Genomic DNA, 18,650 nt, shown 5'->3' with positions numbered 1-18,650 from the left:
AGATGGGGATGGTCGCTCTGTGGTCCCTTAGGCCTTTCTCAAAAGCCTCACAAGAAGAAGGGTTTGGATTAAAGGGCAACTGGGAAAAGCCCAGGAGGTCAAGGGCTGGGGCATGATGTCTGGGGCCCAGCACAGGCCTGGGGCGACTGAGGCCAGGGCCAGAGCCAGGGCTGGTCTTGAGTGCAGGGCAAGGTCTGGGCAGTCTCACCAGCAGATTGAGTTCTCGAAAGGCAGGGGAGGTACAGTTGAAGAGGTCAGGCTCCAGCCAACCCTGGTCCTCGTCGCATAGCCGCACGGCAGCTCCTGAAGGCAGTTGACCCCTTGTCAGGCCTGAGGCCTGGACACCTTCATTGAGGAGGTGACCACAGCACCCTCCCCTACCCCAGGGGGAGCTCTGAAGCAGAGACCAGGTAGTAGGCATCCACGGCTGGACCCCTGGATAGAAAAGCCCCAGCCCCCAGCCCAGATGGGCCCCAGGCGCTTGTCAGTCAATTCCTGAGGGGTCTGTGGACCATTTCGAACCACCATGACATAAAGAACACAAGGGCAGGACTGTGTGTGTGCATGTGCACCCAGACACACACACACAGGCCAGGACAGCTTCACAGACGTGTGGCCCAGGGCAAGAACACAAACCAATGCTCACACCTGCACACGAGTAGATGTGTGGCCCAGGACAAACACACAGATACACAGTGCACCCCCAGGAGAATTTTGTGACCAAAATGAGGTGGGGGTGAAAGTTCTCACACAAATTTTAACTGCCCCAGTGGTGACTTTGCTGCCATCTCTCCCTTATCTGTGAGATTGGAATTAGAGTTGAATGAGAATTGACCTGGGCCTTAAGAGAGCTTGTAGCCACCAGCAAGAGGCCCCCTGACTTAAACACAGAACCCCCTCCCCAAAGACAAACACAGACACGTGCACAGGCACAGAAAGACACACACAAGAGCATGCACACGCAGACAGTCTCTGTCCAGCCACTGCAGAGACCTCAAGCAGCGGGAAGGGTTCTGTGAGGACCTCAGGCAACAGAGAGGAGTCTGTGGGGTCCTCAAACAGAGGACAGGGGGTCTTTCAGGACCTCAGGTAGTAGGGAGAGGCCTGCAGGAACCTCAGGAACTGAGAAGGGGTCTACAAGGACCTTAGGAAGTGTGTGTGTGTGGGGAGGGGGTGTCCTCAGGCAGTGGGGAGTGGTTTCTGAGGACTTCAGGCATCAGAGAAGGGCCCCCAGGGTCCTCAGACAGTAGGAAGGGGCCTCCAGGGGCTTCAAGAAGTTGGGAGTAGCTTTTTAGAGACCTCAGGCAGTGGGGAGGGGTCTGCAGGGACTTCAGGCAGCAAGAGGGATCTGCAAAAGCTCTGGCAATGGGAGGGGGCAGCGCACCTGAGCAAACACGTACCCCTTACCTGCACCCCGCAATCCTGCCCAGAAGCCAAGAGAAACAGATGGAGGCTCAATGAGGATGTGGGGAGGGACCCAGAGCCCCTAAGAGGTAGGGAGGGGCCCACATCGACCCCTACCCCACTCCCACCTCTTTGTAGGAACAAGGCCAACCAACTCAGGAAAAGAGGTGGCTCTAGCAAGTCAGAGGTCAGGCCTACCCCGACCCTCAGCTATTTGCCTGTCCCCCAGGTACTCACCCAGAGCCCCCCGAGGACAGGGCACTGAGGCCAAGACACCAAACTTGGTCTGAGGCCACCACACACCAGATCTCAGGGACTTGGGGCAGGCGTCATAGAGCACTAGGGAGGAAGGAGGCACTGAGCCAGGCAGCCAGGGGCTGGAGCAAGGGACAGCTACATCCACTGCCCCCCACCTACCCCAGGCCCACTGCCTACCACTCTGCTGCTGGCCTCATGGGAGCTGGCCCATCAGATTCTGTGACAGGTCCTCAAAATACTTGGGGCAAATGTGGGAGTGCCTGGGTGTAAGTGGTCTCCCTCAGAGAAGCCTCCCGGAGCCCCTACCCAAGAAGCCAAGCATGCCATGGGACTTGGTGACAGCGTGCCAGAGCCAGCCCTCTATATGTGGAGCTGGGTGGAGCCTGCTCACCCCGGCAGCCGCTGGCTGTCACCTCTGCAAAAGGACTGTCACAGCTGTTGCACTGGCGGCCAAGGGCTCCTGGGCGACAGGGGCACTGCCCACTGTGGGGGGCGCATGAACGTGAGGTGGAGCCCACAGGGTAGCAGTCACATGGGAGGCATGAGTCGCTGCCCCGCGGTCGGTAATGGAATTCCTGTTTGAGAATGGGTCAGGGGCCTGAGGTCAGAGGTCAGGGCTTAAGGTAGGGGTCTCAGGTCAGGGCTTGGGGAATGAGTGGAATCAAGGGCAAAGGGTCAGGAGAACAGTGTTCACAGGCCAGAAGGAAGACTGGCCTCAAATGAAACGTAAGAGAGGGGTTAGATGTCAAGGACAAGAGATGGCAGTTAGGTCACAGCATAGGGGTAAGAGGTCAGGGGCTGGATCAGGTGGCAGAGGTCAGCAAGCTGGATAAGAATCACAAAACATGTCTACAGAAGAGTTAAAAGGTCAGGGGACAGGGGACAGGCGCACCTTGCAGTGACACTGCCCATTTGTCTTGTTGCAGTTGGGGTCAAAGCCCTTATGAACGTCGCAGTTGCAGGGGCCACACGTTGGGCTCCCCCACCAGCCCCGTGGGCACTGTTGGTCCATCCTGGGGTGGACAGCCACGTGAGACGCCTCCACCACATCTCAGTGACCCTCCCTAACTCCCACCAGCTCTTTCCATCATCTCAGCCCCCAGCCCCTTACCTGTGCTCACAGTGGTGCCCAAAATAGCCACCTACACAGTCGCAGGTATAGCCGTGGGGGGCCCCAGGGAGGTGCCGGCATGACCCCTGATTCTGACAGGGGTTCAAGAGGCAGGCGTCCACACAGCCCGGGCCATAGTAACCTGCAGGTTGGGTCAGGGAGCTCAGGACACTGGCCACAGAGCATGGGAGGAAGCAGGCACCTGTCCTTCTCAGTCCCTGCCTCCTCCAGGCTCTCCAGGTCCCCCAGTCTTCACCACGAGCCCCAGATCACCCTGCTCCCACCCAGGCCCCACCTGGCCAGCAGGTACAGGAAAAGGTCTGCCAGAGGTCTCGGCAGTCAGCATGGGGTGGGCAGGGCCCAGATGCACAGGCGTTGGTCACGACACAGCCAGGTTCCACGTTCACTCGGTGGCTCGGGGGAAGCAGGGCTGGGGAGCCCGAAGGCGTGGAACCAAGCCATACTCCCTATGGACACAGCCAGCAAGGGGTGAGACCCATGCCAAAGCACCTTAGTCCCAAGTCCAGCAGAGCCAGCCACCTGGTCTGATGACCCCTGACATGCAATTTCCCTACAAACCGTAGACCCTGACCCAATGGTCCCAATTCAGTGGCCCCATGGGACCCCTAATCATGCTGTCCCTGACACAGGCCTCTAATGACCCTTGATAATCTAAGCTAGACTCTCACCTCCAACAGCACAGAGAGGCTTGACCTGTCTCTGATGGCTCTAGGTCACCACTACCCCTATGCCAACCCCCATGTGAATGCAGCATTTCAGGTCCCAAGGCACCTCTGATCTCTGACCACTCACCCTACTGCCCCATATCATGTTCGCATGCTGACCCTCACCTGGATACAGCCAACCAGACCCTTAGGAGCCTCCTCTTCACTGCTGGGGGGCAGGCCTCCCACATGGAGTCGCTTTACCTTCAGGCCCTGCAGCTCACTCCCCACCGCCAAGGTGTCCTGGAGGAAGGGGACAGTCAGCACTGGGGGTGTGTGGGGGACCTGATGGACCCCTGCCCTACCCCAGTGTCAGTCTTGGCCTTATCCTAGGCCTTATCTTGCACCACCATGCTCTGTCCCTCTGGCCCAGAGGACTGGTCTGGAAATGAGATGCTCCCGAGTATGGAGGACCTGCTGGAGCATGGGGGACGGGTGACAGAAAGTTTTCAGTCAAGAGCTGGGCTCAGACTAGCCCTTCTCTCCTGGACCCAGAACAGACCCTAAAATTCCATGACTTTGAGTTGGGAAGATCAGGAGACCAGAAGAGGCTTCCAGAAGTTTGGCAAAGTGCTAGCTGCAGAGGTACCCCAAGAGCAGGCCAGAAATCTGCGTAGCCTCCCTGACGTGAGGAGGGTGTAGCAGAGTGGGCTCAGAGTGAGGACATGAGGAGGGGGACTCGGGGGAGAATATCAGACTATGTGCAGTGGAGGGAAGTGAGAGGACTAGAGGTGGGGTCAAATGAGGTGGGTCTAGTCTGAAGGCTGAGAATGGACCACCCCAGGGTTAGAGGTCAGACCTGGAAGAGGCTAAAGTCCAATGAGACCATGAGGACATGGTGGCCCCGCCGGCCACCTGGTTCCTCCTGCAACTCCAGCCGCAGATCATGCCATCGGCCATCACTGACAGTCACCTGGTCCAGGAGGAGGTGGGCAGCACGGCCCGAGCCCCTGGTCACTGTCACAGACAGCAACCCCCGATCCAGCTGCGGGTAGAGAGGCACAGCCCTGGGGTCAGAGCCCCAAGTTTGGCTGGGGCTAGGAGTATCAGGAGGTGAGATCAAAGGGCTCAGAGGTCAAGAATATCAGAGGTCAGTACAGCAGGGACAAGGCTATATTTGGCACATAGGGCACTGTGCCCAGGGACACTATGCAGCAGAGAGTGAAGTTAGGGGGCAGAGGTCAGGACGAGGGGTCATGGATTAGTGCAGGTGGCACAAGAGAGCTATGCTGGTATGCTGCACCTGCAGAGGATATGATAGTGGGGAAGAGGGTCAAGGGCCCGGGTCCAGAGCAGGGTCAAGTATAGTCAGTACACCTGGCACAGAAGTATGCTGTGTGACCAGGCCTGAAACCACAGGAATGTTGCTGGTGCATTAGAGGTTGAGAGCTGAGGGTCTAGGGAGGGATCAGGAGGACAGACACACCTGACAGAGGAGTGTGCTATGTGGCCCAGCCTGGACTTGCATCAGGACCCCCTGCTTCGCCCGTGTCCGAAATGCCAGCCCCAGGTACCACGGCACAGACACAGCCATGTCATTTCCAAAGTCCCAGCTCAGTGTGCCGTTGCCACGGAAATGGTGGGGATGGGCCATAGCTGGTGGGATAAAAGGAGGAGGGTCACAGGCCTCACCTCAAGAACAGAATTTACCCTGCAGGCTCCTCCTGCCCCAGACTGCCCACTCACTGAGCCGACAGTCTTTGCCTCCGAAGCCCACAGGGCAGTCACAGCTGAAGCCACCCCAGCGCTCTGAGCAGAAGCCGCTGTTCTTGCAGGGGCCTGAGTCACAAAAGTGCAGCTTGGCCTGGCAGCCTGGGAGAGGAAGGTACATAGAGGATGTAAGAACACAAGGTGGTGGGGGGCGGAAAACACAGAGGTCCAGGGGAGCTGAAAGTGGCCATGATCTTAGCCCCATGTTCTCTCGGAGGGTAGAATTGGTAGGACTCAGGTCCTCAAGGCTAGGCTGCAGCATTCTGCTTGCCAGGAAAGGAGACAAGTAGGACGTCAGATTTTGAGTTAATCCATATAGCCTTCCACCCTTTCCCTATGATGAGGACATGGCCTACCTGCCATGGTGCCGTTGTTTGCGACAAAGGATGCCATGTCCACTCGGCGGCCATCAATATGCAGGTCCCGCATGCAGCCAACAAAGTCCTTGTGGGACACGGGGAAGTTCTCGGGAAGGTTGGGGACACCCCCCAGGAGCAGAGGGCCTGTCAGGTCCAGGGACCTGGGGGTCAGGGGTCCAGGTCATTGGTGGGACTGGGGCCAGGGTAGGTTTGCTCCTGGTGGGGGGCATAGGAAATGGAGGGGGTAGGACTCAGAGGGTATGGTGATTGAGCTGGGAGGGTAAGATCAGGCTGAGGAAGGAACTGGAGACTTACTTCCGTTGCGGGGGTGCAAAGGAGAGTTTATGATGGGCAGATGGTCTGGGGAAAGGTGGAAGAGGCTGGGGTTGAGGATGAAGATGAAAAAGGGAGGCATTTGGGTGGCTGGGGGAGGGGATGGGGGTCAGGTGGGCTGTGGGACATTAGAGAGACCAGGGGAGTGGAAACTTTGGGGGAGTGAGTGCCTGGGGACTGTGTGGGAGTGGGCAGTCTGGGCAGAACACAGAGAGGGAGGTTAAGGTGAGGTGGGGTTTCAGCATCCTAGTGGGGAGAGGGAAATACGGTGGTTTGGGGAAGGATGGGGAGTTTGGTAGGCAGTATTGGAAGGCCTGGAGTGGGCTTTGGCAGGCAGAGGGCTTGAGGATCAGGGGCTGGGGGCCTCACTTCTTGGAGCTTGTTTGTGTGCCAGCAGCCGCGCATGAGTAGTTGCCAATCTCAGCACCAAACTGCAGAGCCACAGCCATGTCGCAGTCATCCACGCTCAGCACAGCCACCTTGTCCTTGGAGGGGCCCTGAGCACCTCCCAGGGCATCTGTCCGGGGCTAGAGACCCAGGCACACCACTCAACAGGACCCCCAGGGTGACCCCTGAGGGGCAGAACCTGGCATCCCAGCTCCCCCCATACTCCCATGCCAAGGGTGGTGCCCACCTTGTTGTAGTATCTCAGATGCACTGTGTGCCACTGCCCGTCATTCAGGCCCCCTGGAACTGTGGGGCTGACCACTGTGTTGGACTCACCTGTGGGGTGGATGTGTGTGGAGGCTTGTCTGGAGCTGCTAAGTCCCCCTCTTCCTCCCACCCAGTCATGCAGGCACAGCTACTCCCAGGGTGACCCTGGATGCATCAGATAACTCCCCCCACTGGTGGCCACACTGGCTGGACCAGAATGCCTTTGGACAGGTAGGAGAAGCACACATTTCGTGGAGAGATGGGCTTTCCCATAGGGAAAGTGGTCCTCACTGTTGTCTGTTGGGCGTGGAGGTGTGTGTTCAGGTGTGCCCGTGGGGCTTGCACCCCTCAGCCATCTCACCCATACCTGCACCCACTCGCGCCCACACTAGTCCGCGGGGGCACCCACCGGTGGAATATGTGAGTCTCACTTGCCCAGCCACGAGCTCCAGGGCCAGGAAGTCATGCTTCTCGTTCAGGCGCCCGTTGTAGAAGAGCAGCCCACTGGGCTGCACCGTGGCGAACCTGGGGTGGGGGGTGCCGCGTCACAAGCCGGACCCCTCCTCACACCCACCATCCCTGTGACAAGAAGGTTTGAGGGAGCCCACCCAGGAGGCTAGGGTGAGAGAGGAAGTGGTGAGAGAGGGAGAGGAGGGGGCGGTGTCCTATGGGACGCCAGGGTGGGGCAGTCAGGAATCTGGGTCTTGAAGGTAGTGGGGACCGCGTGCAGGTGCGCAGATGCGGGCGGGCACCTACGAGAGGGACAGCGTGAGGTGGAAGCGCTGCCGCAGGCCGCGGAACATGACGAAAGAACTGGGCGGGAAGGAGCGAGCCGCCACTTCGCAGCGCTGACCCTCGAAGGCGCCGCCCACCGGGCACTGGCAGCGAAAGCCGCCGTCGGGTCCGTTGGCGCAGGTGCCCCCGTTGCGGCAGACGCCGGGCACGCAGCGTCCGGCCTCCGTGTCTAGCTCGCAGTCTTCGCCTAGGGGTCAAGCCGCAGTCAGAGGCGCTCAAGACCGCGCCCGCCAAAGCGCCAGCGGGCCCCGCCCCTCCGAAGGCCACGCGCTCCAGGCGAGCGCCAAGACCTCTGAAAAGTCCGGCTCCCTCAAGTGGGCAGCCCCTCGTTATACCTGACCCCGCCCCCCCTCCCCGCCTGGCTGCGACCAAGCCCCTCCCATGGTCCCGCCCTGTCCACTACCGCGGACCTCAGGGCCCCGCCTCTGCCCAGGGCCACGCCTCCTTCGCTACCTCGGCCCCACCAAAGCCTCTATTTCTTCGCGGCCTTAGGCTCCCTCTGGGCCAGGTTCTACCGCTTCTGGACTAACGGCGCCCAAATCGACCCCGGTTGGGTCAAGTGATGCCCAATCCTCACTTGCACTGCAGGTTCACCCTGCCCCGCGCCCCGCTCACCTGTGAAGCGCGGGCGGCAGACGCAGGTGTAGCCGCCCTCGCGCCGCGCGCAAGCGCCGCCATTGCGGCAAGGGTTGGAGTAGCAGAGATCGAGCTCCGTCTCGCAGAAGTCTCCCGTGAAGCCTGGGGGGCAGCGGCAGCGCAGGCCTGCGATGGGCTGGATGGGTCTGAAGAGCGTGGAGGCGGAGGCCAGGAAGGGCGCAGAGGAGTCAAAGCGCAGCACGGACACACATTTCATGTAGTTCTCACAGGGCTCGCGCAGGCACACGTTGTCGTCGAAGGGCAACACGTCCAGGAGAGAGCGGGCGGCAAGTGCGGCTCGGCGCACGTACAGCTGCTCCTGCAGCTCCTCGGAGCTGAACCAGGGACCTGCAGATCCAGCCCCGGCCCCGCGTGGCGCCAGCGCTGAGAAGCTCACGTTGAGCACGGTGCCCCCCACGTCTGTGTCGTTCTGGATGTTGAAGATGAAGACGTCCTCGGCAGGTGTGTCAAGTACTGCGGCCACGCCTTCCAGGAAGTGGCCCAGCAGTGGCGAAAGGAAGCGTTCCTGCCACATGTTCTCAAGGCGTACGGTCAGGCTGTTGGCCAGCAACTCCTCCGTGATGATGATCACGCGCAGCACACACTGCGCCGTCACACTATGTAGCCCATCTGCAGGCGGAAGTGGGGGAAGTGGTCAGTCTGGGGTCAGCGGCTTCTCCTCCCTGGGACATAAGAGGGCTGGGGCCAGTGACTGCTCAGTCCCCCAGCACCTCTGTGTTAGCAGGCTGACCATGCCAGGACACAAGGAGGTCTGAAGCTTGTGATCACCAACTCTCTCAGCATCAAGGTGTCAACAAGTTGCTGCTTCCTCTTGCCTCCCTCCAACACAGGGAAGGGCCTGAGCCAGGGATCAACCAACCCCCTCTCTGCCCCAACAGTGCCCATGGGTCAGCAAGTCATTCCTCCAAAAGCACACAAGAAGGTCTCTAAGTGATCAGTAACCCACCCTTCCCCAAGTTATCATGGTCAGCAGGCCAATCAGGACAGAAAGAGGAACCAAGGCCACTGACCACTGACTTTCCTTCCCCTCATCCCCCAGCATTGCAGAACCAGCAAAACATGCCCTCCAAAAGTATCCCTCTAGGTCAGGGATCACCCATCCCCTATATCTGGTCAGTCAACTGCTTTCCCAGGGCACTAGAAGGGTCCCTAACCCTGTGACCACTCAACCTCATCCCCCAGAACCCTGGGTCAGCAAGCTCCTTCTCTCCAGGAGGGCTTTGGACTCTGACCTCCTCCTCAGCATCCTTGAATCAGCAAGCTGCCCATCACCCCAGACCTGGGTCCTGCGATTTAAGTGCCCACCCCCAGAAATGAGCATGAGGTGCTTACATGCCTTGTCTCCAGACCCTAGTACACACTGGGTGGCCAACAGGGTTGGTTGTCCAGTGAATTGAGGGATGAATGTGCCTTCATTGGCAGTGCCAGGAGTCCATGCTCCAGAATTGGGGAATAAGCACTGGTAAAGTCTCTCCCAACCCCTTCAGCCTCCAGTATTCAGGACTGCAAGAGCTTCTCCTGCCTGCGCTCTCCTATGAGGGAACAGCTTGTGAAGGCCTGGGGACATGACTGCAGAAAAGAGGCAGGTGGACCTCTGGACATTTCCCCAAAGGGCAGGGCCTTAGTCAGCCCCTTCAACAGCAGCCAGGTCTGCTCTCTGCCTGAGGCTGCCAGAGTAAACTGCTGTTCCCAGCCACTAAACTACTGGCCTCCCTCTCCTCCACAGATGGGCTGAGGGTCATACCAGACCCAAAGTAACCCTTCATCTGAACAGGGATGTGGTGTGGGCTGACTGGCCTATGCTGGCTTTTCCTGGGACCTCCAGAGCATTACCCCAGGACCTCTAGCCTTTCAGAGGGAGGGGAGCTATCCCTAGATTAACAAGCAGACAGTTCTTTACAGTCAGCAGACAGTTCTTTACAGTCTTTATGGGGTCTGCTAATGCCCTAGAATCTTTGGGGTTCTGTGGAGACTGCCCAAGACCCTAAACAGAGACTATATGACCCTAACCTGTGAGGCAGATCCTGTGGGGTGCAGGAACCCAGAGCTTAAGGGATTCTTGGAAGGCTTGAAAATCCCTCGTTGGTTTGAAGTGCCTTGTGGGGCCCCTGAGGACCTAACAGGCTGAGGTCACTGGCTCACTTGATTAACCCCCGCCCCTCACCTGTGACAGTCACCAACATGGAGGCCACCAGTGGGCGGTTGTTGTCTAGCTTGCGGCTGAGTCGAAGCTCCCCGCTGGTCTGGTTGACCACCAGCAGCTGCAGCTCATTGCCTCGCTCAAAGGAGTAGAAGAGGTGGTCAGAGACATCAGGATCGTAAGCAGGGATGCGCCCAATGATGCCTGAGGGGAAAGTGTCTGAGCGGTTGGATACATAGTTGTTGAAGAGGATCTGGAAGTTGTTGAGCACAGGGCTGTTGTCATTCTGGTCAACCAGGCGGACGTGCACAGTGGCCCGACTGACCAGAGGGGCTGATGTGGCCTGCACAACAATCACATATTCCTGGCGAGCTTCATAGTCCAGGTCAATGAGTGCTGTCAACTCTCCAGAGAAGATATCCATTTGGAACAGCTCAGGGATGTTCCCCTCCACAATCTGGTACATTATATGAGCATTGGGGCCTTCATCAGGGTCCACTGCAGTGATCTGGGCTACCACCGAGCCCACAATGCTGTTCTCCTTCACTCGCACCTCAAACTCCTCAGCTGGGAAGACCGGTGCATTGTCATTAACATCCTGCACCGTCACCTGGATGCTGACTGGAGTCCGAAGCGGGGGCACACCTCGGTCCACTGCGTAAGCAGTCAGTTCATACACTGGCACCGCCTCCCGATCTAGCCGCCTCACTGTGCGGACAATGCCAGAGGTGGGCTCAATGGTAAAATCTCCATCCCCATCTTCCCCATTCTGGAAAGTGTACTGGACCCGGCCATTGGCATGAGCATCCCGGTCAGTGGCTGAGATCTGCAGGACACTGGTGAAAGGTGGGGCATCCTCAGAAACCAGCCCTGTGTAGTGGGAGGCCACAAACTGTGGAGGGTTATCATTCACATCATTGACCATCACCTCCACGTAAGTAGTGTCTGCCTTCTGTGGGATGCCATTGTCCCGAGCTGTAATAGCCAGTGTGTAGGTCATCTGGTCCTCATAGTCCAGTGAGGCCTGCAGTGTAATGGCCCCTGAGTCTGCATCAATGCGGAACTGGGGCAGGTTGTCCTCCAGGAGATAAGTGATACGAGCATTCTCACCCACATCATCGTCAGAGGCACTGATGACCACCACGGTGCTACCCACTGGCCGATCCTCATTCACACTCACTGAGTAGTGGGCACTTTGAAAGACAGGCCGGTGAGTGTTGGCATCTGTAATGTTGATGTGCACGTAGCAGTGATCATGAAGGGCACGGTCAGATGCAGTTAGCACCAACTTGAAGTACCGTTCCTGCTTGTAGTCCAGTGGCAGAGCCAGTGTCACCAGACCTACACCCCCCTGGGAGCTGATGGCAAAGCGATTCCGAGTGTTGCCTCCTGTGATCTGGTAGCTGATGGCACTGTTGGCATCACGATCTACAGCAGTCACACTCACCACACTGGTGCCCACGGTCGCATCCTCATTCAGTCGTAGGTGGTACTCCTTCATAGTGAACTCAGGGCGATTGTCATTAACATCCAGCACAGTCACTGTGACGCTGGCTGAAGCTGAGAGTGGGGGTGAGCCATGGTCTCGGGCCTCCACACCAAAGAAGTAATGCTCCACAGACTCACGGTCCAGGGGACCACTCACAGAGACCCAGCCAGTGGCACTGTTTATCACAAAGGGTGTATCAGATGCCACACCAGCTAGGGAATACTCCAATCTGGCATTCTCTCCATGGTCTGCATCCACTGCCTGAATGTGGATGACTGAGTGGCCCAGGGGCGCGTTTTCCAGGACAGAGACCTGGAAGGGCGTGCTGACAAAGATAGGAGTATGGTCATTGATGTCGACCACCTGGATGCTGGCCAGGCCTGTGTTGTTGGACAGCGGTGGGCGGCCTGCATCCTGAGCCCGGATGCGCAAGGCATACTCTCGCTCTGCCTCAAAGTCCAGAGGTGCCACCACCTGGATCTCGCCCGTGAGGCTGTCGATGGCAAAGTGGCCGCGGCTGTTGCCACTGATGATGTTGTAGTGCACCAGGCCGTTGGCGTCCTTGTCCCTGTCGGTAGCCGAGACGCGTAGCACCACCGTATGGGGGCGCACATCCTCGCGCACCTGCGCCACGTAGCGTTTCTCGCTAAACTGGGGCGCGTTGTCGTTCTCGTCCAGCACGGTTATGTGCACACGCACAGTGGCAGAGCGCGGCCCGGGCTCTTGTCCCTGGTCGCTGGCCTCCACCACCAGCTCGTAACTTTCCATGTGCTCGCGGTCCACGCGACCGCTGGTGCTGATGAGTCCCGAGCGCGGATCAATTTCGAAGGCGGCAGAGGCGGCGGCGCGCTCAGCTGGCGGCCCCACAAAGCGGTAACGCAGGTTGGCGTTGGGGGGCGCGTCACCGTCCGTGGCACGCAACTGCAGGATGGGGTAGCCCTCCTCCACGTTCTCGCGAAGCGTCTCCCGGTATTGCGCCTGCTCAAATACCGGCGCGTGGTCGTTGCGGTCGGCCACTGTCACGGCCACCATGGTGGTGGCCGAGAGGCGCGGCGAGCCATGATCCTGCGCCGTCACGCGCAGGTAGTGGCGATCCATGCTCTCGCGGTCCAGAGCAGCCTCTGTGCGAATAAGGCCGCTCTGCGGGTCGATGCTGAACAGTTCCAGCGAGCGGCTGTTCATAAGCGCAGCCAGCGAGTAGACTAGGCGTCCGGCCTCGCCGATGTCCGGATCCTGCGCCACTACGCGTAGCACCGCTGTCCCCGCCGCCTCATTCTCGGGCACCAGTGCCTGGTAGTTGTACTGAGGAAACTGTGGGTGGCGGTTCGCGGCGCGACGGGGGCGGACCCGGCTCGCTGGGGGTATTCTCCAGGCTCCATGCTCGGTCGGGCCCCCAGGGGGGCGCGGCCCCGGGCGCTGCGGGAGGAAGCGGCGGCGGAAGAGGACGCGGGAGCGCATGCGCTCGGGCGTTGGCTCGGGAGCTGTCCGGGACTCTCGCAGTGCTGAACCAGATGCGGGAGCTGTCCTCTCCTTGCGAGGTGCTGAATCCAGCCCGGGGCCGGATCCCACGGCCTCGGGAGGGCGGTCCGGCCGGGGCCCTGTCCTCCTCGCTTGGGATGTCTTGGTTCTCTCGCTCTGACCCCTGCACCCCGGCGCCCACAATTCCCCGCAGCAGCGCGTGGTTCCCACTTTTTGGGGGGCGCCTCTCCCAGTATTCCTCTGAGAGAACACCGGCTGGGAACCACAGGGCCGAATCCGAAGGTCCGAAGGGAAAGGAGAGCTGTTCTCTGGGCCCGGGACCTCTGGGGAAAGACGTTCTGGCAACAGACTATCTCTTTGCAACGGCCCTGTCCGCCCGCAAGAGGAGACCTCTGGACGCCAGCATAACAGAGACCCTGGTCCTTGTCCTGTCTCCTGCCCGCGGCTGCCAAATGTCTTGACTCCATATTCCGCTCCCAACCCCGGCTGCTCAGGGGGCCCTCGACCGCTTTGGTCGCTTTGCTTTCCCCCTCGGAGCCCCACGAAGACAGGTTCCCTGACTCCCAGACCAGGCTTTCCATCCTCTCGGACCCCGGGTGACTCGGGACAAAGAGCTAAGGCTCCGCCGCCGATCCGCGCCCCTGGCCCCGTAGCAGCAGCTACCCCCGGGTCCCAACCTTGGCCCCCGCCGCCCCCCAGCTCCTCCCGGCTAGGAGGGAACAAAGAGAGGAGGAGAAGGAGCAGGAGTAGCGGGGTGGTCGGCCCTCTGAGACCCCACCACGGCCGCCGCCTCGCCATCACCCCCTACTTCCCCACACGGCCTCCACTGTCCTCCGCCTGGGTCCAGGCCTTGGGCCCGCCTCGCTGCTCGGGCCCCCACCCGGGGCCCTGCCACCGCCCTGGCCCCCCGCCTCTAGGCCTGTCGCTCCGCGTCGCCGCCACCCTCTGGGCACCATCTACTCCGCGGCCAGAGTCCCTTTGGCGAGCGGCCCCGGCTTTTGCCGCCCCCACCACAGCATCCCCGACGCTGCCGCCGCCTCCCGCCGCTCCAACATGGCTCCCGGTCGCTGCGATGGTTCGTTCCACCTCCGCCCCGAAGCCCCAAATCCGATGGTACAGGCTGTCGCGCATGGCAGCTCTGGATATCGAAGTTACTGCCGCCATCTTTATTGAGGGCGGAGCATAAGTGCTGCCCACGGTCCTGAACCGGGCTTGGCGCTTCACTGCCCCTGCTTCTACCCTCCTCGTGGCCACCGCCCTCACCAGCATCCCTCCCCCTAGAGCGCTGTCTCAGCTCCGTCTTCCAGCTTTCTGCTTGCGGATCTCTTGCCCCCTTCCTGAGCACTAGTTTCGAACCCTGTCCCGGATTTTGGTCTGAAAATTTGGTGCCCATGAGGTGCAGAGAAAGCGTTCTCATGACTCTTGGGCGAGGATACCATATGGAATCCTGGGGTCGGAGGGGACGATGGCTGGACGGGGCCTGGGGTGCCAGCAGACCAAACAACAGCCTTAACTGTTCGATCAAAACTTTGCTTTGTTTGTTTCTTGCTTTTGTGTTTTTGGCTGCGCTGGCATAGCGGGATCTTAGTTCCCCGACCAGGGATCGAACTCGTGCCCCCTGCAGTGGAAGCGCGGAGTACTAACCACTGGACCACCAGGGAGGTCCCGATCAGCGAGTTTTAACTCATGAAACATGTCGCGACCATCTGTTTGGAGCGCCCCAACGGAGCAAACTTCCCTGCCTTGCTGGCCGCCAGCAGTCTTCCGGGTTGGGGACTCTTCCACTGGAAGCTACACTCCCGTCTCCAGGCCGCGGGTCTCTGGAGTGCTCTGGAATGCCACGTGGAACTCGGCATTGCTGCACGGCTGCGGCCCGGCCTCCCAGGGTCCCCGCCCCTCGCCCGCTAAGACTGCATCCCTTAACCCCTTGTAGGGACTAACGGAAGCTCAGTTTTACCCGCGCTATGCTACTCGGCGCAAGTCGACCCAGGCTGGCCAATGGGCAGACGCCGCGGAACAGACGTCACAGAGGACGGGCGGGGGCGGGGGAGTGGTGAACGAGGAGCGTTCCAATCAGAAAGCCACTGTTTCTATTGGCACAATGGGTGGCTCCGCCCCCATGGCAGACTCATTGTCTTGGGGAGGAGGCTCCTCCGGTTCCAGAATATCCCGGAGAGACAATCCAGGAGGTGCTCTACGGGCCAGCCTGCAAAGGCAGCAGCGACAGTGGGCTGCAGCGCCACGAGCAGAGGACGCAGGCGTCCCTGGACCGAGGAGGGGTTTAGGTCTGGGACACGGAACGCTCCAAGGGGTGCGGTTCCTGCTTGGAACCAGCAGAGATCCCCCGGCTAAGGCCCCTGGCCCGCCCCAACCGGTACCTATGACATCACCACCAACCAATCAAATGGCGCATTCCTAGCCACCCCCCCCTTGACTTATTCGCTTCCAGGAGGCGGGGTTCCCGTGGGTTCCTCCTTCAAGCGCCTCAAGTGACTACGGAGAGCCGGTGGGTGGGCTCCAGTGGTGCCCTCTGGTTTTTCTGAATCTGAGGACTACCTAAGGTCAGAGCCAGATGTACGGTCTGGGTTCCTATGGGCGTGAAGATGAAGCATCTGCAGAGGCGCCGAAGGCGGAACTCGGTTGGATGGGGGCTCAGTCGGAGTAGGGCCTGGAGGAGGGAAGCCAAAGACATGGTTTTGTTCGCACACCCACCCTCCGGGCCCACAATCTAGCGAATGGAGGGCAGAAAACTTTAACGAAGGAGGGAGACAGGTGGAACGCTAGGGAGAGGGATGCTGGGGGCCCAGAAGAGGCACCTGAGCCAACGTAGCGATCTGGGAAAGCTATCTGCAGAAGATGCCCGTGCAGAGCTCTGAATAACCAAGAGATGGAGGAGCCACCCTAGGTCATGGAGGCAGTGTGGGCAAATGTGCTGAGGCTTAAAGGGACCATGGCCAAAGGAAGTTACGCCCTGCTCCCTCCACTAGGGTTAGCACTGCCCTCAACTGATGCTCCTTGTGGAGAGCAAGACCTAGAGCTCTCCTTGACACCTCTGTTGACTGCAGATGACTCTCCGTGTCACTCCCTGCTGTTCTGCCTCCACCATAGTCCTCTTTGTGGCTGCTGTTCCATGAAAGCCTCTCCCTCTCCATCTGCACTCACCTCTATGCCCCACCCCAAATGGCAGGTTCTGATGCTCCCTGTAAAGACAAACCAAGTGTAGTTCCTTTTTCCAAGTCCTCTTTCCACTGCCCTCTAGGACATCTCAACCCCTCTCCTCGTGCCTTTTCTTCCCTGTGTTTGCCCCCTCCTTCCTCCCAGTCAAGCCAGGGGTACCTTGCTGGGAGAGCAGACCAGAAGACCTGGCCAACCCATCCAGCTCAATTATCCAACAGTTCTTTCATCTCACTAAGACCTCCAATCTGCCATTCCTCACCTCCTCTCAGCTCCTTACCTTAACCATTAGCCAGTCTTATAACAACTCTCCTGCCCTGCTCTTCTTAGACAAACTCACTGGGCTAAAATCTAACTCCTTAAAATAGATTACTTGGGTGGGGGGGGTGTCTTGCTCTTGCACGCCTGGCTCTTGCCTAGGTTATTGGCGTAAGTGCAAGATCGGTGGGCTCCTAAGGTTTCTGCTTGAAAACTGGATGATCTTCTAGCCTGAGACTATTCCTTATCAGAGCCTAGGGCCGCTGGGCCCCTTCACTCAGTACCTGCTGGAGCATCATCACACCCTCGTGCACAGTTGGTATTGGCTTGCCTGGCTGATTCGTGTGGGAGAGTCCTTGTATGCCATTGTATTGTTCAAGTGTAAAGGAATCACGAATAGTTGGACTCAACTACTCTGGTTCCTGCAAACATTCCTTTTTGGGATGGCATCTTACTTGATTGCTTACAGTCCAAGACGCCAAAAACAAACTTAAAAAAAGATATCCAAAAAAACTGAATCACTATTTTATACACCTGAAACTAATATTGTAAACCAACTATACTTCAATTTTAAAAAGAGAGAAAATACAGCACATAAAGTTCCTAGGAGAAAAAAAAAAAAGATGTTCAAAAGCTTCCTCTACACTTTGACATTCAGCCTCACCTTTTTTGGGGGGTGCTGTGCTTACTTGATCTTTCTAGAAAGTTACGACCCTCTAGTTATTCATTATTTCTTCATCTGCTCTGGTTAAACTTGAGTAGATAGTAGGAAAAGATTTTAGCTTTCCAGTTCTGCAGACTAACCTATTCGGCAGAGGGCTTCCAGCTACCTTCTTGCGGTCCTTGGCTGTGTTGGCGTTCTATCACCTGGTTTAAGCCACATACTAAGTTTGCTTGTTGGGATATCGTTGCTCCCACCTTCTGATTATAACACCTTACCCTTACCACCACCATCTTATCAGCTCTCCTTTCCCCAAATTTTTTCCCACCCACCTGGACCAAAATAGAGTGACACTTCCGTAACACATCAATTCCACCCACATTTGTTAGACACCTGTGAGGCGGGACCTTCTCCTCTCAGGCTTCCATTTCACATTATGTAGAAAGATAAGGAAGACAAGCAAGTGCCTGGAATGGGGTGGGCCAAGTGGTGACACAGAAGCACAGAGGACATCCTGGGAACCAAGAAGGAACGACTGGGGAATGCTTTCTCTGCTGCTGCCAGCCAGAAGTGATGCTTCCCTCCACTCGGACCCTCCGACATAGTGCTCTGTACGTGCAGGGTCTGATGGCCACCTTCAAGTCAGGACCACATCTTAAGACAGCTTCATTTTTTTCCTCTAGCCCCTGTCCCATTGCCTCACACACAGGTGTTCTATCAGTGTTTACCGAACAAAGGAGGGAAACTCTGATTTCACTTTGCACTTGTTCAGCATCATTCCAATTTTTATCTGAAAACTGCAGAACCCTTTCAGTGTAACCTTGTGTCAGAGAAAAGCACAGGACTGCCCTTGACTGGTACCACCATCTTTCTGTGGGTCCCCTGGTGGGAAACCTGTATCTTTTTCACACTTTCCTATTCTTGGTCACTTTTTTCCAGACACTGTAGATGTCTCCCTCCAGTTTTGACTCACTCAGCCATTCCTGTTCTAGAGAGGCTAGACCATGGGTTCTCCAGCTAGTTACTACCTCTCTCATTCACCTGGTTATAACTTACTACTGACTGGTTGGGGCAGGAGGGTTACTGTCACCTCAAGGAGGCTTTAGGGCTCCTTTCTTGGAGGACCCCCTGCTTGTTCACTAGGGACTAGACCTTATTTTCCTTCCATGTAGGTCATGTTATTTGTTTTAAGCAAACACTTATGAGAAACAGCCCCCTCGCCCCAAAAAAGAGGCCTCAAGTAAAAGCACAACCATGAAAGATGATGGGCTATGAATTAGTTTTGGTGGAGATCAACTTCTACACATAAATCTCAGTCCTTCCTTCTGTTTCTCTTGTGATTAAGGGGTTATTAATGATGCCAAGGATAATATGGCTGATTACTGAATGAAATGTATTAACTTGAATAAAATGTTGTGAATTGTGAAAAAAAAAATAGACTAC

At 57.9% G+C, this 18,650-nt stretch overlaps 1 protein-coding gene across 3 annotated transcripts in view; it reads right to left on the bottom strand.

Annotated features, from left to right (window-relative positions):
- Window positions 1–15,006, bottom strand: part of CELSR3 (cadherin EGF LAG seven-pass G-type receptor 3) — a 28,065-nt gene extending 13,059 nt beyond the window's left edge. The window contains exons 1-18 of one of the 3 annotated variants that reach the window (XM_057554471.1): window positions 10,171–15,006; window positions 7,965–8,615; window positions 7,311–7,536; window positions 6,964–7,079; window positions 6,535–6,623; window positions 6,270–6,427; window positions 5,565–5,728; window positions 5,185–5,310; window positions 4,925–5,094; window positions 4,298–4,483; window positions 3,625–3,741; window positions 3,069–3,240; window positions 2,774–2,915; window positions 2,555–2,675; window positions 2,054–2,237; window positions 1,642–1,743; window positions 1,408–1,422; window positions 209–303 (exon numbers count right to left, since the gene is read on the bottom strand). In XM_057554471.1, coding sequence (XP_057410454.1) covers window positions 209–303; window positions 1,408–1,422; window positions 1,642–1,743; window positions 2,054–2,237; window positions 2,555–2,675; window positions 2,774–2,915; window positions 3,069–3,240; window positions 3,625–3,741; window positions 4,298–4,483; window positions 4,925–5,094; window positions 5,185–5,310; window positions 5,565–5,728; window positions 6,270–6,427; window positions 6,535–6,623; window positions 6,964–7,079; window positions 7,311–7,536; window positions 7,965–8,615; window positions 10,171–13,912 — 6,576 coding nt within the window. In that variant the 5' untranslated portion in view covers window positions 13,913–15,006. The remainder of the gene's footprint in view (window positions 1–208; window positions 304–1,407; window positions 1,423–1,641; window positions 1,744–2,053; window positions 2,238–2,554; window positions 2,676–2,773; window positions 2,916–3,068; window positions 3,241–3,624; window positions 3,742–4,297; window positions 4,484–4,924; window positions 5,095–5,184; window positions 5,311–5,564; window positions 5,729–6,269; window positions 6,428–6,534; window positions 6,624–6,963; window positions 7,080–7,310; window positions 7,537–7,964; window positions 8,616–10,170) is intronic. The other 2 variants (XM_007168788.2, XM_057554470.1) reach the window with 2 other exon arrangements.
- Between the last annotated feature and the right edge of the window lie 3,644 nt (window positions 15,007–18,650).

The sequence above is a fragment of the Balaenoptera acutorostrata genome, chromosome 10 (genome assembly GCF_949987535.1).
Source record: "Balaenoptera acutorostrata chromosome 10, mBalAcu1.1, whole genome shotgun sequence".
NCBI classification, from domain to species: Eukaryota; Metazoa; Chordata; class Mammalia; order Artiodactyla; family Balaenopteridae; genus Balaenoptera; species Balaenoptera acutorostrata.
Note: the sequence above shows the minus strand (reverse complement) of the source record. Positions and strands in the feature narration are given on the sequence as shown.